General features: G+C 43.7%; 1 protein-coding gene across 2 annotated transcripts in view; it reads right to left on the bottom strand.

Moving 5' to 3' along the window:
* RNF157 (ring finger protein 157) overlaps window positions 1–17,403 on the bottom strand; it is an 81,887-nt gene that overhangs the window by 31,753 nt on the left and 32,731 nt on the right. The window contains exon 1 of one of the 2 annotated variants that reach the window (XM_055408537.2): window positions 8,628–10,849. The exons of the other annotated variant lie outside the window; for it this stretch is intronic. Coding sequence (XP_055264512.2) covers window positions 8,628–8,840 — 213 coding nt within the window. The 5' untranslated portion in view covers window positions 8,841–10,849. Of the gene's footprint in view, window positions 1–8,627; window positions 10,850–17,403 lie in introns of those variants that run through there. 2 annotated transcript variants of the gene reach the window in all.

The raw sequence follows: 17,403 nt of genomic DNA, 5'->3' as shown, positions 1-17,403 counted from the left end.
GAGATGGCTGGATGGCATCACCGACTCTGTGGACATGAGTTTGAGTGAACTCCGGGAGTTGGTGATGGACAGGGAGGCCTGGCGTGCTGTGATTCACGGGGTCGCGGAGAGTCGGACATGACTGAGCGACTGAACTGAACTGAACCCCCTACTTTTGCACGTTTTTGTTGTAAAAAATATGGTCCCAGTGCATACGAGATTACAGAACATCTTACTTCAGTTGTAAATTATTGGGCGATTCCCAGTAGTCTGTAAAAGGGATTATAATCCAGTCATAAAAATGAATAATTAATGTCAATAAAAAGGTTTTTTAAAGGTACATAATTTGCTAACATTTGCTATTAAATTCGGGCCTGACCACAAACCCACAGAGCAGCCTGGATATGGCCTCAATGGCTCTTGGGTCCTTTAGACTTGCCCCCATCACTTTTTAAAAACTGCCTATTAATTTATTTTTGGCTTCGCTGGGTCTTCGTTGCACCTAGGAGTTTTGGTGCATGGGCTTAGTTGCCCTGTGGCATGTGGGATCTTAGTTCCCAGACCAGGGATCGAACCTGAATCCCCTCCATTGGCAAGCAGATTCTTAACCACGGGACCACCAGGGAGGTACCCCCCCAATCACTTGTTGAAGCACTTGCTTACTTTCTGGCACAGAAAGATACTCCAGGTTCACCTTCTGTTTTTCTGTCCCCTTCCTCGAACCCATCATGTCTCCAAGGAGCCCTGGTTCCTTTCTGGAGAAGTCTATCTCAGACCAGCATGTATTCACTAATCTTTTATTGATGGAACACCTGCTCTAGCTCCAGTTTTCAGTCTTAAAAACAACCAAGCAATACACATTCCCTGAAAGGAAACTTAATAGGAAAAAAGGAAGAGGGACATAAAAGAAAAACAAATGAATACAACCTAATGCAGTTTTTTATTTACGAAACAAAAAGCCCAGAATGCCAAAAATCTGCTTCTGAAGAGAAAGGAAATTATTTTTAGACAAACTATGATGAAAATAGAAAAGCAATGATTTTATACATAGCAGACACGTAACACTTGTGTCAGAGAAACAAATAATAGTTAATATGGAAATCAACATCTGGGGTCATATGAATAGCTCATTTACAGCACTCTTTTTACATAAGTGCTTGCTTTTATAGATTTTAGGGCTTTTCTATTTAAATTTCAGTTCCTTTTTATTTGATGCTTGGTTATTTTCTCAGCCTTCCCTACTTCCCCTCTTCTCAGTTACACAGTGTGTCCAAAACTTTACCAGTGTATATTTTTAGACTGGTGATACTTCAGAACATTTTCTTAAGATCCGTGTTGAGGAGAACAGTTTACTCTGGTTGAAAGCTGTGAAATGAATACAAATTTCCCTATTTAACCAGCTGTAGCCCTGGGACAGGCTGTATTGTGCCTGCTGTCCACCAAAATATCAATGAGCTATATTTACAGCAGTAAAACCCCTTTACATTAATTTCCCACCCAATCCTCGTGAGGAATCAATCACTTGTGTAGAAAGACTGGTAACCACAAAGCTGACAAGATGTGAAAAGACATCCTTTCCACTCAAATTGAAGATGTGAGGGAGACACCGAGAGGGGGTCACAAGATGACCTTTACTCAAAGATGCTCTGTGTTCAGGTCTGGTTACCAAAGGAATCCATCCAAGATGGCAGTCTATTTATAATCTGTTAACTCCTCTGCCAGGCCCCCTGGCAAGGGGCACACAGGACCAATGTCCTGGCTACATGATATCACCTCTAAGGTTGACCTTTCCAAAATATTTAAGCCCTACTATGGGTATGCACAATAACCCAGTTCTCTCTTAACAGGTGCTGACAGAGCATGAAAGATCCACTGCAGAGAATCGCGCAGGTCTCCACTAACCACCATCACAGACCCATGTTCTCCCTCCATTATGATTTGGGTCTTAGCTCACATTGCTCAGGAGTACTCAGACCAGGCAATGGGTTCCGTACACTCTGACATCAAATGCATTAAATGTATGGATATGATCACAAGTGAAACCTACTTGACTTCCGGTTCCTGCCTGAAAGCCCCTCCCACAGGGATAAAACACTACCCAATCATCCTGTGCTTCTACAATAAAAGTTCCTTCTTGCACAGAGCTGCTTTTAGATACACAGAGTTCTGCCTAACACCTGCTAATTTTAAGGAGCATTAAAAGGGAAAAAAGGACTGATGCTAAAGCTGAAACTCCAATACTTTGGCCACCTCATGCGAAGAGTTGACTCACTGGACAAGACTCTGATGCTGGGAGGGATTGGGGGCGGGAGGAGAAGGGGACGACAGAGAATGAGATGGCTGGATGGCATCACTGACTCGATGGACATGAGTTTGAGTGAACTCCGGGAGTTGGTGATGGACAGGGAGGCCTGGCGTGCTGTGATTGATGGGGTCGCAAAGAGTTCGACACGACTGAGCGACTGAACTGAACTGAACTGAAAAGGGAAAAAAAGGGCTTTTAGTAAAGCAGACACCGTCATCTTTTCCCTCCAGTTAAGCTGGTAAATAATGACTAATCGTCAGAGAAATGACTCCCTTCAGACAAGCATTCTATTCTAGATGCCTGACTTCCAGATTTCATCTGGTCAAACTGGTAACCTAGCCCACAAAAAAGAATTCACTTTTAAGTAAGAGATTTCGAGATGCCTAATCCTGTATGTAAAGAATGTGCCCAGAAGGATAAGCACCAGCATCAGCCAAAATTGGCATTTTAAAATACACAGCGTATTTTTTTCCCAAAGACACATATATTCGAATGTTCTTTTTTTATATATGAATGTTCTAATGCCACCAAGTGTTAGTTTTCCAATCTTTTTTTTTTTTTTTTTAACACAGATGCATTTTCAATAGGCCAATTATTAAGAAGGCCAAGTGGACAAAAGTCTTCCCTAGTCTATATTTCAAAAACTAAAAACTGGGACTTCCCTGGTGGTCCAGTGGCTAAGACTCCGCACTCCCAATGCAGGGGGGACTGGGTTCAATCCCTGGTCAGGAAACTACATCCCACATGCTGCAATGAAGACGAAGATCCCGTGTGCTCCAACTAAGACCTGGTACAGAGAAACACATAAATATTAAAAAACCTAAACTAAAAACTAAGTTGATTTTCAAGTTGAAAAACTCCAAGCTGCCCACCTGTGCCCCTCCTGAAGTACACTGACTGTAAACTACCTATGTAAGATTCAAGATTAATTACAAGAGTTTCAAGTCTCCATCTCTCAAATTGCTAGAAGGGAAATATGCTCTGAGGTCTGCTATTGTGTACGGCCACACCACCCTGAATGCGCCTGATCACATCTGAAGTCTGCTGTGTTAGAAATCTCAGCTTTTAAGGGACTTCCCTGGTGGTCTAGCAGTTAAGACTTGGCCTTCCAATGTAGGAGGTGGGGGTTTGATCCCTGGTCAGGAAGCTAAGATCCCACATGCCTCGTGGCCAAAAAACCAAAACATGAAACAGAAGCAATATTGCAACCAATTCAAAAGACTTTAAAAAGAATAGTCCACATTTTTAAAAATCTTGAAAAATAAAAAAGGAATCTTGGCTTCAGAAAAAGAATAATAGTATGAAATATAGAAAGAGTTACATTTATACAGATTTCTAGGCCAATTCTCTGGTAGCTCATTCGGTAAAGATTCTGCTTACAATGCAGGAGTTCGGGTTCAATCCCTGGGTTGGGAAGATCCTCTGGAGAAGGAAATGGCAACCCACTCCAGTATTCTTGCCTGGAGGATCCCATGGACAGAGGAGCCTGGCAAGCTACAGTCCATGGGGTCACAAGAGTCAGACACAACTTAGTGACTAAATTACCATCAAGCCAATCAAATACAGAATTCTGGGCCCAGGTGAGGTCTGTTATCTTGGCTAAGCTACATATTTGCAGATACAGCCTCAGGCTTAGGAAGAAGGCCATTAGTGACTCAAAAACTCTAACGAGATTTTATTTTGTTTAGTCAATCATGAGATATGGAAATCCCATATAATTAGAACAAAATAGCATAAAATAAAAGCCTATAGCATATGTCTGATAGTTTTCATTTCTAAATTGTTAATATTAAGATCTGTAATTTGTAGCTAATTTAACAAGGCACCATCTGCTTCATTTTGTCTTGCTAAGCCTCCAAAAGTTTCGAGAGCTCTGATTATTCTTCAGTCACTCCTTAATAACGGTGATTAGCCAAGGCTATATAAAACAACTGAACTACTTTCTCTGGTTTATATATTAAATACATTATATTGAGGCCTAAGGTCACTTAAAGTCTGTCCATAATGAAATCTAGAGCTAGAAGTATGAATCTTATATCCTAGATGGTGAATCTCAGGACAAACTACAAATATTTATAATATATCAAGTCCAGAGTCCAGCCCCAAGGCTGATTCACATCACAGGCTTCTCTCTCATCCTGTGTTCCATCCTTAACCTTTCTTTGACCTCCTACCTGAGATCTCTGTGTCCCTCCATCTGTTACCTGTCACCTCGCATTCATCCTTGTAAATTTCCACTCTTTGAACCACATCCTTCAGCCCTTCCAATTTTCCTTCCAATTTTCTCAGCAACCACTTCTCTCTGTCTCTTACGCTTTTTACTGATTTCCTGCATGCTATTTCCTGGGCTTCTGATCATCTTTCTGGGCTTGTCAGAAGTGATTCCAGTTCATCAAGTAAAAGAAGGTGTCCTAGCATTAACTATAAGCTTTCTGAGACTAAAAATAGCCAAGTTTCATGTTTAAACATAGTGCAAGGCAAAAATGGTGCAACAGCTAATAATTTTCCAAGGAGCAATACACAGCCATAAATCTTGGCATGGTTAGTCTGGCTCTGAGGTTTATAGTTCTCAGCCTAGTCAATTAATACAAAGATTCTTTAAGCACTAGTTAATAATCTGCCAAGAAAGCAGAGCCCGAGGATTAAGTGGGAAGTCAAAAGTTCAGCAAGAGGATTTAGTAACTAGCTTCTAAACAAATAAAGTATGGAAAAGGAAAGATTTATAGTGAAACCTGACAGACTAAGTGATCAAAGCTGCCATCACTGGGAGTGGCATGAACTATTATGTGCCTCTGATCTGATGTAATAAGAAGGGCACTTACCTCTGTGGTGTTCTTCCTCCAAAACCATAATTCTAATCTAATCACAAGAAACACCAGAAAACCCAAACTGATGGGAGATCTACCACATATCTAACTAGTACATCTCAAAGTTGACATGGTCATGAAAAACAAGGAAAAACATAAACTGTTAAAGATCGGACGAGATAAAGGAGACATAACAACCAAAGGTAATCTGGAACTAAAAAAAAGACATTGGTGTAGTCCTAATAAAATCTGTAGCTTTGAAAAATAGTAATGCTCCTATGCTAATTTTTAGTTTGGATAAATGCTTCATGGTTGTATAAGACGTTAACATCAGAGAAAGCTGGGTGATGTTTTCTAAGTTTTCATCAGAATTTCCTACTACCTTTGCATTTCTTCTGTTAAGGATAAAATTATTGTTATTATTATTTGGGCTGTGCAGAGGGGCATGTGGGATCTTAGTCCCCTGACCAGGGATTGAACCTGTATCTTCTGCAGTGGAAGTGCAAAGTCTTAACCACTGGACTGTCAGAGAAGTCCTTTTTCTTTTGGTATGAAATTATTTAAAAGAAAAAAAAAAAGGAAGGGAGGAAGTTAAGCAAGAGAAAGGACGAGAAGGAATGGAAAGCAGAGGAAATCAGAACAGAAGGTGGACCTGCCTTGGCTCTTGTACTAGCGGTTGCGCAATTTCACACAAACCGCTGTACCCTAGGTCTGCACTTCCTCACCAGTAAAATATGCCTGATAATAGCTGCCTTATAATTTGAGAGAGTAAAGGTTATATTAATCAAGGTCCAGTCAGGAAAACAAACCACATCAGGTATTGTAACAGAGAATTTAATAGAAGGAACTGGTTAGGGCACTGGAGAACCCAAGCACTGAGCTGACACAGTCACCTCGGGGAAGCCGCTCCCACCCCCAGTGCTGAGGGGACCAGGGGGAGAGGTTGGGGCTATCAGATCTTAGAGGCTCCCAGAAGCTGGCACCTCTGGGTACCACACTTCCTCCTCCTCCAGACCTGCAGACTCTTTAGCATCCTCTCTTGGCAGAGCCTGGAAGTGGAGAAACCTGGCAGAAGACTTCCCCATTACCCCTGCTCACCTTAGAGGGTGATTTGGGGCTGGGAGAAAACAGCTAAACTGTTAACGATGAAATAACTGTGTAGACTGTAAATGGCACCTACTGGTACTTATTACTATCATCACTTCTATTAAGTGCCTGGGCTAACTTTCTTTTTGGCTGTACCACGTGGCTTGTGGGATCTCAGTTCCTCACCAGGGGAGGAACCCCCTGCTCCCTGCGGTAGAAGCTCAGAGTCTTAACCACTGGACCGACAGGGAAGTCATCTCCCTCTCGTTCTTTAAGAAACCATTTAACAGTCTGGGTTAGCAGAGGACATGCACCTTTGGTATTAAAAGCATTTACATTTTTAATAAATGGAAACTATGGGACTACATTCTATTCTATAATTATAGCAACCTTTACCGCAAAGCCCGCTTTGTCAGAGCTACCTTCTAAAGATAAAGCACACATCTGATTCATTTCTGTAATAATCAGAGCTACTATTTTAGTTGAGTGAAATAAGTGTGCCATTCAGGGATGCTATCTATCTACATATAACCACAGTATTTGACCCAGAAGTCTTTGACTTTTACAGTCTTTTGTAAAAAAAAAAAAAACACTTTTCTTACAATGTAAGGTCATTCTGCATCTCTTTACGAGCTGAAAAAAATTAACCAAATTTTTCTTTGAAATGCAACACAGATACTATAGCTTCCCGTAAGCTGGGGTGGACCCTGACAACAGGAAACAGAGGTGAGAGTGTGTACTTAGTGTGTTTCAAAGAAATTTCGAGGAAATTCCTGCAGCAGCACAGAAGCTTCAGTTTCACTGTGAAAGCCGCAGCAGTTCTCTGTGCCCTGGTTTGTTAACAGACATAGCCTTAAATGACAAACCAAAAAGTTCACGGGCTCAGCAGCACTTTCCAAGTCAGCAAAACTTATGTCACAAAGTAAAGTTTCTCAGAGCTTCTGGAAGCTCAGTCTACACTTCATTCACCACTTCCCCTTTTGTGTGTATGTGTCTGAGCTTCCAACAAGATGATAAACTTGAGGGCAAAGTCTATGCTAGAGACATTTTTGTATCACCCAGAGTGATTAGACCAGCACACATAAATGATTAAAATGGGTATCTATAGAATGAAAATATGAATAAAGTCTTCAGAGAAGCACAGTGTGTGCCCATGGTCACCACCTGGATTTTGAATATTTGCCCTAAACAGCAGGTTGGCACAATTAATACTCACAAAATACCTAAAAAACAGACTGCCGTATGTTTTTTATTTTACTTACTCTTAATTGAAGTATGGTTGATTTACGATGTTGTGCCAATCTCGGCTGTATAGCAAAGTGATTCAGTTTTACCCATATACACATTCTTTTCTTTTTTTTTAATTGGAGGCTGATTACTTTACAACATTGTGGTGGTTTGTGCCATACATTCACATGAATCAGCCATGGGTGTACATGTGTTCCCCCTCCTGAAGCCCCCTCCCACCACGTTCTTTATTATTATTATTCTTTTCTTTTTCTTTTTGGCAGCACTGCTTGGCTTGAAGGATCTCAGTTTCTGAAGCAGGGATTGAACCCAAGGCAGAGCAATAAAAGCAGCAAGTCCTGACCACCAGGCAATGAGGGAATTCCTTGCCATGTGCTTTATGTTTTTTTGTTTCGCCTGCACCACATGGCATGTGGAATCTTAGTTTCCCAACCAAGGATCAAACCCACGTCCCCTGCGTTGAAAGTACGGAATCTTAACCATTAGATTGCCAGGAAAGTTCCTGACATGTGCTTTTTAATATAGGCTTTATGCTACAATATTTTATGAGTTCAACTAGGAGCTAGGATCCTCTGGTCTTGCCAGTGAGCTGTGTGCAAGCATGAAATGAACGAATACAAGTGAAACGATTTGATAAGACACCAGGAGGGAAGATCTAAGTTCTTGCTTCTATTCTCGGGTGAGTAATTTAACATCTGTGGCATCAGTTTCCTTATCTGTAAAATGGGATTTACAGCCCTTGTCTATCAGGTGGGGTAAGTAGTAAGAAGACAATGAAAGTCGCTCAGTGGTGCCCAAAGACTATTTGTGACCCTATGGACTATACAGTCCATGGAATTCTCCAGGTCAGAATACTGGATTAAGACCAAATAGAAAATGTTCTAAAAATCACACCATGCTATGAAAATATAGGTTATCACTAGTGATCATTAGTGATGATTATTTGTGACAATATTATTTTCTTTAAAAAAAATTCTACCTGTAATGCCATTTTGAATTCTTGGGGGAAAAAATGCACAAATTATCAGCAGTTAGATAAGTATCTCTTATCCATGAATCCCAAAACACTTGGAGAAAATACAATTTAGGACACATCTCACTTTTACCCGGGAGAATGACTACAAATCTTTCACATAGTCTATTGGAATTGAACCTCCTGGGAATAGCACCCACCCTCCCCGCGGAGGTATAAAAATTCTTACCACAGTGACTGGAAGGCTCTCTGAGATCCTCAGGTTATGATCAGAAGGGCATGGGAGACACGGTCTAAGGTAAAATGAGAGCCGAGCCAGCTTGCCTCTTGTCTGCTGTGACCCTGGTGGCCCGGCGCACAAGCGTGACCTCTGCACTCGATTCAAAGCAATCACGAACCAGTGAAGAACACAAAGCTCAGGTCTGAGACAATCCGCGTCCATTCTGCAGGGAGACCCAGGCACCCGCTGGTGGGAGCTGGGACCGACCCCTCCGGCTGAGGGCTGCTCATGGAGCAGCAGAGCTGACCCGTCCCCGCCTCCACCAGCAGGGGCACGTGGTGTCTGGGGGACACGCTGACCACCTCTCCTTGTCACACATCCACAAACAGGGGCTCCCGGGGCCACATGGAGGCCAGGCTGCAGAGAGCACTGGTATGTCTGTGAACTCCTCCTCCTTTTCAAGACATTCCTGTTTTTTTCTTAAAGTCAGGTTTCTCAGAGAAACAGTAGAGGATCTGACAGTCCCGGGACCCAGGGACATGTGGTACAGCTGAGGTGAGGGAGCTCTGTGAAAACTGATGGCTAAATCAAAAGGCTTCGAAGGAAGCTTGCTGAGACCGTTCAGCCCCTTCCCCAAGGATCTCCCAGAAACTGGCACCAGGCTTGCTCCCCTCTCCACCCCTGCCGCGCTCAGGCTGGACGTGCGTGGATCCTTTACTGCAGAAACTGGATACAGTCACCTGATTTGCAGTGCCGTGAGAAAGGGATGGACAGCCTTTTCCACAGTTGGTGTTGGGTTAATTTAAACAAACAAAAAAAAAGGCAAAGAAGCTTGGCCCTGGGACTTCCCTGGTGGTCCACTGTCTGACCTTGAGCTCCCAAGCTCCCAGCAGGGTTTGATCCCTGGTCAGGTAACTATGCTGCAACTAAGATCCTGCTTGCCACAACTAAGACCAGAGTCGCCAAATAAATAAGTATGATAAAAAAAGAACCCTGGCCCCCACTTCACAGCATACCCCCAGGTCAATTCCAGGTGGATGACAAGCCTAAATGTGAAAGGTAAAACAAAGTTGTTAGAGGAAAACCAAAATATTGTCATGATTTTGGTATTTGAAACGTTTCTTAAATAGGATACATAAAAGTGCCACCATATAAGAAAAAAAAATAGATAAACTGGACTATATTAACATTTAGAACTTCTGTTCAACTAAAGATACCATGAAAAGAATGAAAAAGGCATTGAACTTCAAAGCTGCTAAGAGACTAGGTCTTAAACGTTTTCTCACCACAGAAAAGAAATAAAAACAGCATGCCCTGAGGTGGGTATTAGCAACACGTTTGGTGGTAATCATATTGCAATATGTAAATGTGTCAAGTCAACAGGTTGTACACCTCACACTAACACAATAGTTACCTGTCAATTATGTCTCAATAAAGTGTATTTGTTTATTTTATTTTTGGCTTCGTGGCTTGTGGGATCTCAGTTCCCTGACTCGAGATTGAATCTGGGCCACAGCAGTGAAAGCATGGAATCCTAACCACCAGGCTACCGGGAAACTTTCATAAATAATTTTTTAAAAGAGAGAGTGAAAAGCAAGCAGAGACTATGAGAAGATATTTGCAATGTATTTATCTGAGCAAAGACTCATGCCGCCCTATTATCTCCTTACTAAGAAAGAAAAAGCAGCTGAGCTAAGAGAAAAGGTTTGAACTGACACTTTTCCAAGGATGGATCCAAATGGCCACTAAACATATGTAAAGGTGCTCAGCCTCACTGGGACTTCCCTGGTGGTTCAGCGGTTAAGACTTTGCCTCTCAGTGATGGGGCTATGGGCTGGATCCCTGGTCAGGGGACTAAGGTCCCATATGCTTCATGGCCAAAAAAATAAAAATAAAGCAGAAGCAATATTGTAACAGATTCAAGAAAAGACTTTAAAAATGGTTCACTTAAAAAAAAAACTAAGGAAAAAAAAGGTACTCAACCTCTTGCGTCATCCAGAAAACAGAAATTAATTGTGCATTCTCACCAGAATAGCTAAGATGAAAAAGATGGAAAATAACTAGGGACCCCAAACACTCCTGGTAGGAGTAAAATTGGCAGAGTTGCTTTGGAAAACTGTCTGGCAGAGTCTTCTACATTGCTGGTGCCCCAGCAATGCCAACCATGAGCATACATCTAACAAATATGCATACATATGCTGAACAAAGGCTTCCCTGGTGGCTCAGATGGTAAAGAATCTGCCTGCAATGCTGGAGACCTGAGTTCAATCCCTGGGTCGGGAAGATCGCCTGGAGAAGGGAATGGCTACCTCCTCTAGTATTCTTGCCTGGAGAATCCCAGGGACAGAGGAGCCTAGCCCGCTAGGCTAGGGGTAGCAAAAGAGTTGACATGACTGAGCAACTAACACTCTCACTTTCATGCTGGACAAAATTCATACAATAGAAGGTTCACAGCAGCAGGGCAGGGGGTACAAAAGGCCAGCCCCCTGTCCTCGAGATGGGGGGATTCTGTGGTGCAAGCTGCACTCCAGAGCTTTTCCGAAGGACCAGGCTGGAGCAAGTCTCTGCCAAAGATCACACTGTTGCTAATTTTGCTCCCCGGCACCATCTGGCTTCCATTTTACCTCTTCTCCAAACAGCATTCCTTCAATAAACAGTTTTCATAAAGATCTCCTATGCAAGTTTGCTTCCAGAGAGTCTGCCTTAGAACAGGTGGCATCAGAAGTTGCCTACGGAAGTGGACTCAGCAGGTGGAATTCTGGAGGTGGTGGGTCGTTCACCAGCCAGATGGCAACTTGGATCCATCAGTGGGGTGAAGGTCCCTGGGTTGCTATGACCTGTGGCAGGGGGCGGGGCACACTGACCAGTTTCACGTCTCTGGTACAGGAGGTGCAGAAGAAATGGCCACAAGAAGGACCGTGGGACTGGGTGGCTGTTATTAAAAATCATCCGTCCAATGAAACGGAAAAAGACAATCTCAGATATGACGATGTGAAGCCAAGTATGACAGTCGGCCTAAAAGCGCTCACCCCCCGCAGGCACAGCACCTGATATTAAGGAGTGGCAGAACCAAGAAGAAGGACTTCCCTGGTGGTCCAGTGATTAAGAGTCTGCCTGCCAATGCAGGGGACACGGGTTTGATCCCTGGTCCAGGACGTTTCTATGGACCACTAAGCCGGTGCTCCACAACTACGAGCCTGTGCGCCCTAGAGCCTAAGCTCCATAAGAGAAGCCACTGCAGCGAGAAGGCCAAGCACTGCAGCTGGAGAGCAGCCCCCGCTCCCTGCAACTAGAGAAAGCCTGCACAGCAGCGTAGACCCAGCACAGCCGAAAAAAACAAAACAAAACACTAAGAAGAAGAGTGAACTCAGTCCAGACAAGTCTATCACACCAAAGTCAAGGCCCTGATGGAAAGGCGTGAACTCTAAGGCTTGAGATGTGGATGTGTGTGCTCGATCGCTCAGTCGTGTCTGACTCTTTGGGACCCCACGGACTGTAGCCCGCCAGGCTCCTCTGTCCATGGAATTTTCCAGGCAAGAATACTGGGGTAGGTTACCATGTCCTTCTCCTTGCATCCGCTGCATTGGCAGGCAGGTTCTTTTACCACTGAGTCACCTGGGAAGCCTCAGCATGGGGGCTATTTACTGTGTCTATTTACTTGAGAACCTCAAACCCTGGATTACCTGGGCCCACAAAGAGGCTGACTCCCTCTCCTTGGAAAACAGAGGAATCCCCCTTGCTTGAAGACTACAGCGGCAGTCTCAAATAAAACAAGCCTCTTACAAGACAGTGCCTGCCCTACTCAGGACTGCCCCCACCTCCCTCCTGGCCACTAGACCATAATGAGGGTGAAATCTCAGCAATACCCAATGGGGTTGCTGGGATCATCATTCCAAACACCCCAGGGGACTGGGCTAACGTGCACACAGGCAGGAGCTGGAAGGATGCATGGGTCCTAGGGGTATCAGTCAGGGGTGCAGAATATAAAGCAGGATGGGGAAGAGCCGCTGAGGACATCCTCCCATGAACACCCTGGCAAACCTCAGGGTCTCATGTGCTGGGGCGGGGGGGGGGGCGGGGGGAGGCTCTTAGGAGCCTGGAAGAGCAATAGTGAAGTGAAAGTGAAGGTCACTCAGTCGTGTCCGACTCTTTGCAACCCCATGGACTATACCCCGCCAGGCTCCTCTGTCCATGGAATTCTCCAGGCCAAAATGCTGGAGTGGGTAGCCGTTCCCTTCTCCAGGGGATCTTCCCAACCCAGAGATTGAACCCAGGTCTCCTGCTTTGCAGGCAGATTCTTTTCCCTCTGAGCCACCAGGGAAGCCTGGAAGAGCAATGGACCACACTAAATGATTCCAGAACTGGCACAGGAGTCTTTGGAAAAAAAGACCTTGAGGTCACTGGGACGTCAGAGTGAACCTGATGGTGTGGCTCAGGGCCCTCCGTTACTCTCCTGCCCCATCACACTGGTGGAACCTTTTTCCATCCCACGATCCGTCACCTACAGAAACTCATCTCCATAAAACAGAGGTCTCAGGGTGGAAAACCAGGACAGAAGTCACATTAAAAATCCCTTCTTAGTGCCAAGTGCTATAGCAAACTTTTGGACTCAGCTGACTAGCTGTCAAAGCTGTCTTTTTTATAATTTATTTTCCAAAGGTGGAGCTAACATTACACGTACTGTTAAGTCTCTTTATTTTAGGCTTTTATTTACGTAAAACATAATCTATCCTACACTGCATGTAAAACTAACCAGCATGGGACTTAGAGGAGCTGGCCTACTAGAAACGGTCTGCCACATACAGCAGGAAAAGCCATGAGCAGGAAAAGCCTCCTTTGGGAGGGCCGGGGACACAGTCTGAGTACCAAAGCCTAGACACTGCACTGATTCTGCCTCACAGATCAGGCCCGCTTCTTCTTCTTTTTTTTAGATTTATTTTCATTTTGGCCATGCTGGGTCTTTGCTGCTTGGCTTTTTCTCTAGTTGTGGTGAGTGGGGGCTACTCTCCTGTAGTGGAACTCGGGCTCCAGGGTGCAAGGACTTTAGTAACTGCCACACGAGGGCTCAGGAGTTGTGGCTCTTGGGCTCCAGAGAACAAGTTCAGTAGTTGGGGCACAGGGGATGACTTGCTCCACGACATGTGGGATCTTCCCAGACCAGGGATCAAATCCGTGTCTCCTGCATTGGCAGGCAAATTCGTTATACTGAGCCACCTGGCTTCTTCTTCTGATTATTATTTTTTAATATTTACTTATTTATTTATTTGGCTGCACCAGGTCTTAGTTGTGGCATGTGGGATCTAGTTCCCTGATCAGGGATCCAACTCAGGCCCCTCTGCACTGGGAGTGCGGAGTCTCAGCCACTGGCCCACCAGGGAAGTCCCTAAACACTGTTCCTGTTCCTTGTTCAAGCCCAGCAATGCTTCTTCTCTAGGGCATTTTCTTTTTTCCTTTTTCTCATAATTTCAGGTTACCTTGCCACTCCTTTCTACAGCTTTAATTCCATAGACCTTGAACCCGACATACCAGACAGACAGAATCACAGTCTCTGCCTTGAATCTTTCAGCAATGCAGCAGATCTAATATATGCAATGTCCCATTTCACTAACCTCAACCGGTGCAGCACCTTTATGTGAAGAAAGGAGTAAACTTAGTGAGCGGTTTTTGCATTAAAAAAAGAAGACATCTAGGTGGTAGTTTCCAACCAACTTCCCCAAGATACTTATTAACTACCACGGGAAAGATAGTAATGCTTCTGTGGAGAAATCCACAGTGAATTATATCTTGATAAAGCTGTGACCAGGGCCCGGCACAGGGCAGACTGCTAAGGTGCTGGCAATGCTTCATTTCTTGATCTGGGTGGTGAGTGTAAGGGTGTTTGTTTGTAGTTTCTTTAACAGTAGATATGTGGTTTATAATTCCATATAAATATTTCACAACTCCCAATACAAAAGTTAAAAGAAAAAAAAATAGAAAGTAAATTAAAAGCAGATGATTTTTGTTTCCAGAAAAGAAAGCTAAAAAAAAAAGAAAAGGAGCAGGTGGCAGAACAGTCATTATCAGCTGCCTGCCATCTTTGGGACAACCCTCCTCATCACTGGGAGCGCACAGTGAACCCGGCGGTGTGGCTCAGGGCCCTCCGCCACTCTCCTGCCCCGTCACACCGGTGGAACCCTTTTCCATCCCACGATCCATCTCCTACAGAAACTCATCTCCATAAAACAGAGGTCTCAGGGTGGAAAACCAGGACAGAAGTCACATTAAAAATCCCTTCTTAGCGCCAAGTACTATAGCAAACGCTTGGACTCAACCAACTAGCTGTCAAAGCTGTCTTTTTTATGTTATAATTTATTGTCCAAAGGTGGTGCTGACATTACATGTACTCTTCTTTTTTATGCTTTTATTTACCTAAAACATAATCTGTCCTACACTGCCTGCAAAAGTAACCAGCATGGGACTTCCCTGGGGGTCCAGTGGTTAAGAATTCACCTTCCAAAGCAGGGGGCACAGGTTTGATCCCTGAGTGGGAAACTAAAACCCCACATACAGTGGAGCAACGAAGCCCACACGCCAGAGCTACTAAGCCTGATGCCACAACTAGACAGTTTGTGCACAGCAATGGAAGATCCTGTCTTATATAATGAAGATCCTGTGTCTCAAATAAGATCCAACACCATCAAACAAATAAATACATTTTAAAATAAAAGTACCAGTTTTTTAATGATATCTCTGGGATCAAGAGACAGTTGAAGCTAACTCTTGAATAAAATATACAATTTGGTTATAGTCCCTCAGTATTTGGAAATATGATAGGATGGCATCTGCACACTGCAAAATAGTCTGTGATTCAGTTCAGTTCAGTTCAGTTGCTCAGTCGTGTCCGACTCTCCGCGACCCCATGAATCACAGCACACCAGGCCTCCCTGTCCATCACCAACTCCCAGAGTGCACTCAAAAGTCTGTGTTTACATATTCAGTATTTATCCACTAAGTGGTAGGAAGCAACTTTCCCTAAAAGAATGCATTTGAAATGATTTCTTCACCTTTATTAAGAATTACAAGGTAACATAAACAGAACAGGTCACTCAGATGGTAAAGAATCTGCCTGCAATGCAGGAAACCTGGGTTCAGTCCCTAGGTTGGGAAAATCCCCTGGAGAAAGGAACGGCTACCCACCCCAGTACCCTTGCCTGGGAAATCCCATGGACAGAGACTGGTAGGCTATACAGTCCATGGCACCGCAAAGAGTCCAACACGACTGAGCGACTGACACACATCTTAACCCAGAGCCAAGGGGTAACGATGAAAAACAAGTTAAATTTCAAAACTGAAGACGTACAATAATTTTATTTACATAATTTATGAAAGTGAATGGTCACTTCTTCCCTAGGCCAATACTGGCATGTAAGCCTTAAAAGTGGGATGTAACACTCATGTTCTTAGCAGTATTACTCACAACAGCCAAGAGGAGGAAGCAACCCAAATGTCTATTGACAGATGAAAGGATAAACAAAATGTGGTCTATCTATATATTGGAATATTGCTCAGCCTTAAAAAGGAAGGAGATTCTGGGACTGCCAGAATTCTGACAGCCCAGTGGCTAAGACTCCAAGCTCCCAGAAAATGGGACCTGGGTTCGATCCCTAGTCAGGGAACTAGATCTCACATGCTGCAACCAAGAGTTTGCAAGACAAGACTCCCACATGCCTCAACTAAAATTTCCTCAATGCTACAGCTAACACCGGATACAGCCATTGAATACTTTTTTTAAAAAAAGAAGGAAATTCTGATATAGGCTACAACATGGATGAACCTTGAAAACATTATGCTCAATGAAATAAACAAGTCCCAAAAAGACAAATACTGTAAGACTCCATGAAACAGATCCTAGAGAAGTCAAATTCTTAGAATGGTTGCCAGGGGCTGAAAGGAGAGGAAAAGGGCAAGTTAGTATTCGATGGGGACAGAATTTCAGTTCTGCAAGATGAAAAGAGTTCTGGAGCTTGGGTGTAAAACAGTGTGAATGTACTGACATCGGTATACTTAAAATTGCTAAGACGATACCTTTTATGTTATGCATATTTTGTCACAGTTTTAAAAAATGAAAGCAAGATTGAGAAGATAACATACTGAACTGAGCAGGGTAGTCACCTCTGGGGAGAGTCCAGGAGAAGGGAGACAGGAATTACAAAAGTGCTGGTTTTAAAAAACCCTTACATAAAGGTCTGTAAAGTCCTATTTGCATTTTAAAAGTATAAATATTCATAGTTTAGCTTTTTTATAGTCTGGATTTTTCTTGGACTCTCAGGTTGTTAAAAACAGGACCCAGTCACAATGAATCTGACATTTCTAAAGGTGAATCATTGCACCTTGACACCCAGAGGCTGAAGCTCCCAGCTCCGCTCCTCCCCATGCTGATTCTGATGTCTTTGTCTTTCTCTACAAGTCCGCAACCACTTCTTAGTAAATCGCAACCTGTGGTTCGGTGGTAAAGAATGGACCTGCAGAGCAGGAGACCGAGGAGATGCAGGTTCGAGCCCGGGATTGGGAAGATCCCCTGGAGGAGAAAATGGCAACCCACTCCAGTATTCTTGCCTGGGAAATCCCATAGACAGAGGAGACTGGTGGACTACAGTTCATGGGGTCACAAAAAGTCAGACACGACTGATAGATTTAGCATGCAACCCCACTCAGCAGACCACACCCTTCCTGCAGTTCACTAAAAAAAAATCTATTATTCTATGAACTTCCTTCATTTTCTTACTTTTATATATTCTCCTAGGCC

This window comes from Moschus berezovskii, chromosome 20, assembly GCF_049115385.1.
Source record: "Moschus berezovskii isolate FMDL1 chromosome 20, NW_MosBer_1.0, whole genome shotgun sequence".
NCBI classification, from domain to species: domain Eukaryota; kingdom Metazoa; phylum Chordata; class Mammalia; order Artiodactyla; family Moschidae; genus Moschus; species Moschus berezovskii.
This window is presented reverse-complemented; position numbering and strand designations above follow the sequence as displayed.